The following is a 5,274-nucleotide window of genomic DNA, read 5'->3' as shown; positions in this document are numbered from 1 at the left end:
GAACATATTTTTTTATTATTATTATTACTTAATTATTCAAAAAAATTGTTTCAATCTAAATTCTTATTAATCTAAGAATTGGCAGAAAAATAGAGCTTAAAGTAGTAGCCTTATAACTAACTAGTTATTCATCAATACAGCAAGTGTGTAGAATAGAAAAGAACCAAGATAATAGTTAATTCTTGAATAAACAATGGCTGGAAGCTACTTCTAAGACAAGTTAGGAAGAGGAGTGTTCTCATCACATTCCAAGCATACTACTTGTTGTCACTTTAGACATATGTTTTCGAAACAACCAATGAAATCAGACAATTCTTCTTGTTCTTCTCCTCATTGTTAACCCCTACGTTGCTTTAGTACCGTCGACATTCGAAATGGTAATAATAAGAAATTAGGTCAAACTCTGTCGATTCCACTAGAAAGATGGGAAAGAAAAAGTTTTAAAAAATATAGTGCAAGATTTTCTAAGAAAGATCCATTGAATGTTTCTGTTTCCTTTATTTTCTTATAATTAATATAATTAACTTATAAACAGAATTTCAAGCAATTTCTTTTCCCGTTTAACATCTTTTTCAAACTTTCGCGCACGATTTCTTCTCTTTTCCCAAGTTGCTATATTACTACGCGCTAAGATAAATATGTCACAGTATTCGCTAATCGTGTTCTTTAATGTATCAGCTAAAATTTCGAAGAAACAAGATTCAATTTCTAAAAGAATGGATTTAATATTTGTAATATTCCAATACAATATACTCGGAAGCTAAATAAATAGTTGTTTTTTCTACTTTAAGCTTATATTAACGCACTATCTTCTTTGAACACGGAATTGGAGTAGTTGTTAGGTCTATTCTTGTAACTAAGGTAGTTTTACTGCGCGGCTCCGAAGCGGAATAAACCCCTTAAAACGAATCCAAACTGTTGGATGTTTCGATGTATTACTTGGATCCCTTGCTATGTTGGAAGGGGATGAAAGACTCAGCTGGTGATATTTTCCACCGGCAATGGGCTGTTTAAACACCAAACTGGTGCCGGAATCTCCACCAAGTCAACGATCTCTTAATTATGTGTACCATGGCCCACAAAATATATATAAAAGCAATTCTAACTATACAAACCACCACAAACCTAAAGAAAAGAAATGTGGAAACAAACAATGGCAACATTCTCAACCACAACAGTCCGGCAACAATATTCAAGACACACCTCGACACAATAAAAGAGTGGAGAAATATATGGCCACTTTTGACAATCGAGTGACCGCTAAATATGATATAAAAGCACTAATTGGCAGAGGGAGCTTCAGTAAAATCGTTCGTGTTGAACACAAAATTACTAAACAGCCCTATGCTATCAAAATGATTAATCGAACTGAAGGACGTGAAGTATTTGAGTCAGAACTTAATGTTTTGCGTCGAGTTAGACACCCTAATATAATACAACTTGTTGAAGTTTTCGAATGCAAGCAGAAAGTTTATATGGTGATGGAACTGGCTACGGGTGGAGACCTGTTGGATAGAATTATCGGAAAAGGATATTTTTCCGAAGCAGATGCTATAACTGTTTTAAAGATGGTTTTTGAAGGGGTGCGTTATTTGCACAGTCTTGGAATAACACACAGGGACCTTAAACCGGAGAACTTGCTTTATTATCATCCTGGAAACGATTCCAAAATTATGATTACAGACTTTGGGTTATCCGCAACGCGTAAAGGTCCTGATAACTGGATGAATACGGCTTGTGGAACTCCGGAATACATCGCACCTGAAATTTTGGCTCGCAAGCCATATACTTCTCAGGTAGATCTTTGGGCAGTTGGGGTTATCACCTTCATCTTACTCAGTGGAGAGATGCCCTTTGAAGAAGATAATAAAACCAGGCTATTTCGGTTAATTTTGAAAGCAAAGTATAACTATGCTAGGGAGGTAATGTACTTTTTTTTTCTTTCTAAACAATTATTGTTATTTCTTATTATTACATGTTGAAAAGTATTGAGCGACGTACAGTGGATGTAAACTTCTGTTTAACAGAGATCTGAACCCAATTTTATTTCTTAATTACTCATTCCATTCCACTTACGTCGCTAATGCTTTTTGGTAAAGGTATAAACGTTGTGAAATCTCATCATTTCCTATTCTATAAACCTTTGTGTTTTTGCTGCATGTGTTATAATTAAACTTTTGATGACAATATGCTCTGAATTCAATTTTCATCAGTTCCTGCCTCCAAGATCAGATTTATCTCTGGATAATCTATTTATTAAACTTATAATGTATGTAATAATTATTTCAGAGAAGACACCATCTGCATGATAAACAAACAGTAAGTAAAGTGGGTGTCAGCATATTTAACAGAGGGAATCTGTAAGATACATGCATATAATTCCTTTCGAACCATTTATTATCCATGGATAAAAAGAAATAATAAGCCCCAAATATTTCCATTTCTCTCCTAAAAACCTTTATATTGACCAATCTCTTGATAAGTTTATTGAATAATTTATTTATCAACTCATAAGTTAATAAATTTATGAGGAACGAAATTTTCAGTTTTGGTAAATTCCGATTTCGCAAGTGCCCGCCCGACATTTCTCTTGAGAATTGGATGGATGAATGTCACAGCATCTCATCTTGCCTTGATTGTTGTGTGAGAAACAACTATGTGAGCATCACAATATGTAAAGAAATACAATGATCCCTGGCGGACCAATGCTAATCTCTGTGCTCAATATATACAAGATAATTATATTATGTATACACGCACGCAAACGACACATTTGTCCGTGTGTACACGCGCGCGCCTATATATATATATATATAAATATATATATATATACACACACACATATATATATATACACACACGCACACACACACACACACACATATATATATATGTATACACACACACACACGTACATACATACATACATACATACATACATACATACATACATACATACATGTGTGTGTATGGATCAGTTTTTCTTCAAACGTTGTGATAAGGAATTATGACATTTCTTTAATAGAATAGATAAAACATAAACACGGTCGTGCATCCAGAGTCGGGGTGGGCACAGAAATCTGTACTTATGCCCATCTTAATATATATGTATTATTTGGGAGAATTAAAATTATACAATAGCACTCACACTCATCATTATCATCATCTCTCTCTATATATATATATATGTGTGTGTATTCATATATATACCCTCATCCTACAGAAAAAATTTTTTTGTATAATATAAAAACACATTCATATCCTTTTAAATAATACACGCGCATCTGTTTATTAAATCTATAGGTTTAAAAGATATATATAATTTGCATATATAAATTATGTGTACACACACTCAAGCATGCACACACACACACATCATGATCATCATCATCATCACTATCACCAACTTCGTTTTACGTTCACTTTCGATGCTGGCATGAGTTGGACTAGGCATTACTGTTCGTGTAGAAACTTTAGAAGACTATATCTAAGTTTCATTTTTATCTTGGTCTCTATAGCTGTATACCCTTTCTAACATCAATACAGAATGTACTGGGTGTATTTCCCCCCTTCTTTTAAAGCCTTTAAACTAATACATCATTTGTTAAAACTTCTCTCTCTCGTGTTCTCTTATTTTTGTGCACATTAACTTCTTAATAAATAAATATATATATATACATGTGTCATATATGCTATAAATGTATACAAACGGACGAATGAACATTTAAGCACATATACATATAATATACACACTTATATACAAAGATATAATCTGTATGTATGTATGTATGTATGTTATAAATAGGGTTGTATGCATAACAAAACATATATATATACATACATGTATATACACATATATCAATCTCTTTTTCCCCCTCTCGTAATATATATATATAACATAAATACACATATATATGTAATTATGTTATATATAACATAAATACACACACACACACATATATATATATATATATATATATATATATATATATATATATATATATATATATATATATAAATCTCTCTCTCTCTCCTCTCTCTCTCTCTCTCTCTCTCTATATATATATATATATATATAATATATATATATATATTATATATATATATTTATTTATTGAACGAAATACCGTCTATGGAAAGTTTTACTGTACAATTATTTATCACAATAAGATTTATTACTACCTATTTTCCCTGCTATGATTTTAAAAGAAAACTACTTTGGGCTGGAGTAGATAACGGAAGAAAAGTTTCATCATATTCTTTGTTCTTCGTTAAGATATGCAGAGTAAGTCTGTAAAACACATAACGGAGGTTTTATAATACTCCAACATGAGTTTTTAGCTGTTATGGACTAGAACAAGTTAAAGCATTAAAGAATATACATTTGCAGATACGCTGACTGAAATGAGACGTGAAAAGTTTGTACTCATTCATCACACGAGCTGTGTGGAGTTGTGTTGAATAGTGTGATATGATATTGGGTAGAAATAATGGAAGGAACAAACAGCCTTTGAAACTCAATATTCATTTTTAGTGCTTTAGTCTAACAATGCTGACACGTGCATTGTAGATAGAAATAGACAGATAGATGGATAGAGATAGGCTGTAGACAGAGATTTTCAGTTTATTCAGATGTTTTCATTTATAGAGCTGTCTTCGTTGTTCACTACATCATTACCATTTTCTTCCTCTTGTCTGTCTATCTATCTATCTTCTATCTATCTATCTATCTGTCTGTCTGTCTATCTATCTGTCTGTCTGTCTGTCTGTCTATCCGTCTATCTATCTATCTATCTATCTATCTATCTATCTATCTATCTATCTATCTATCCGTCTATCTATCTATCCGTCTATCTATCTATCTGTCTATCTATCTATCTATCTATCTATCTATCTATCTATCTATCTATCTATCTATCTATCTATCTATCTATCTATCTTTTTACATTGACATTTCTCTGATACACGATCCCTATTGATCGGATCCACTTTTTTTTCTTCATGATCCCTTTTTATCGGAATTCCTCCCCTTTTTTTCACGATCCCTTTTGATCGGAATTTGCCCCCCCCCCCTTTTTTTTTTTCTCCCTCTTCTCTTCTTCCCAAAAAGAAAAGCTCTACTTTGTATTTTGTCCCTTCTGTGTTTAAGCCCTGCGTGGCCAATAAAGAAATCTATGTATGTATGTATCTATCTGTCTGTCTATCTATCTATCTATCTATCTATCTATCTATCTATCTATCTATTTATCTGTCTGTCTGTATGTATGTCTACGC

At 32.4% G+C, this 5,274-nt stretch overlaps 1 protein-coding gene across 1 annotated transcript in view; it reads left to right on the top strand.

Annotated features, from left to right (window-relative positions):
- The first annotated feature begins 483 nt into the window (after positions 1-483).
- Positions 484-5,274, top strand: part of LOC115211931 (serine/threonine-protein kinase H1 homolog) — a 124,307-nt gene continuing 119,516 nt past the window's right edge. The window contains exon 1 of the mRNA XM_029780682.2: positions 484-1,922. Coding sequence (XP_029636542.1) covers positions 1,002-1,922 — 921 coding nt within the window. The 5' untranslated portion in view covers positions 484-1,001. The remainder of the gene's footprint in view (positions 1,923-5,274) is intronic.

Source organism: Octopus sinensis, linkage group LG5 (assembly GCF_006345805.1).
Source record: "Octopus sinensis linkage group LG5, ASM634580v1, whole genome shotgun sequence".
Classification (NCBI taxonomy): Eukaryota; Metazoa; Mollusca; class Cephalopoda; order Octopoda; family Octopodidae; genus Octopus; species Octopus sinensis.
This window is presented reverse-complemented; position numbering and strand designations above follow the sequence as displayed.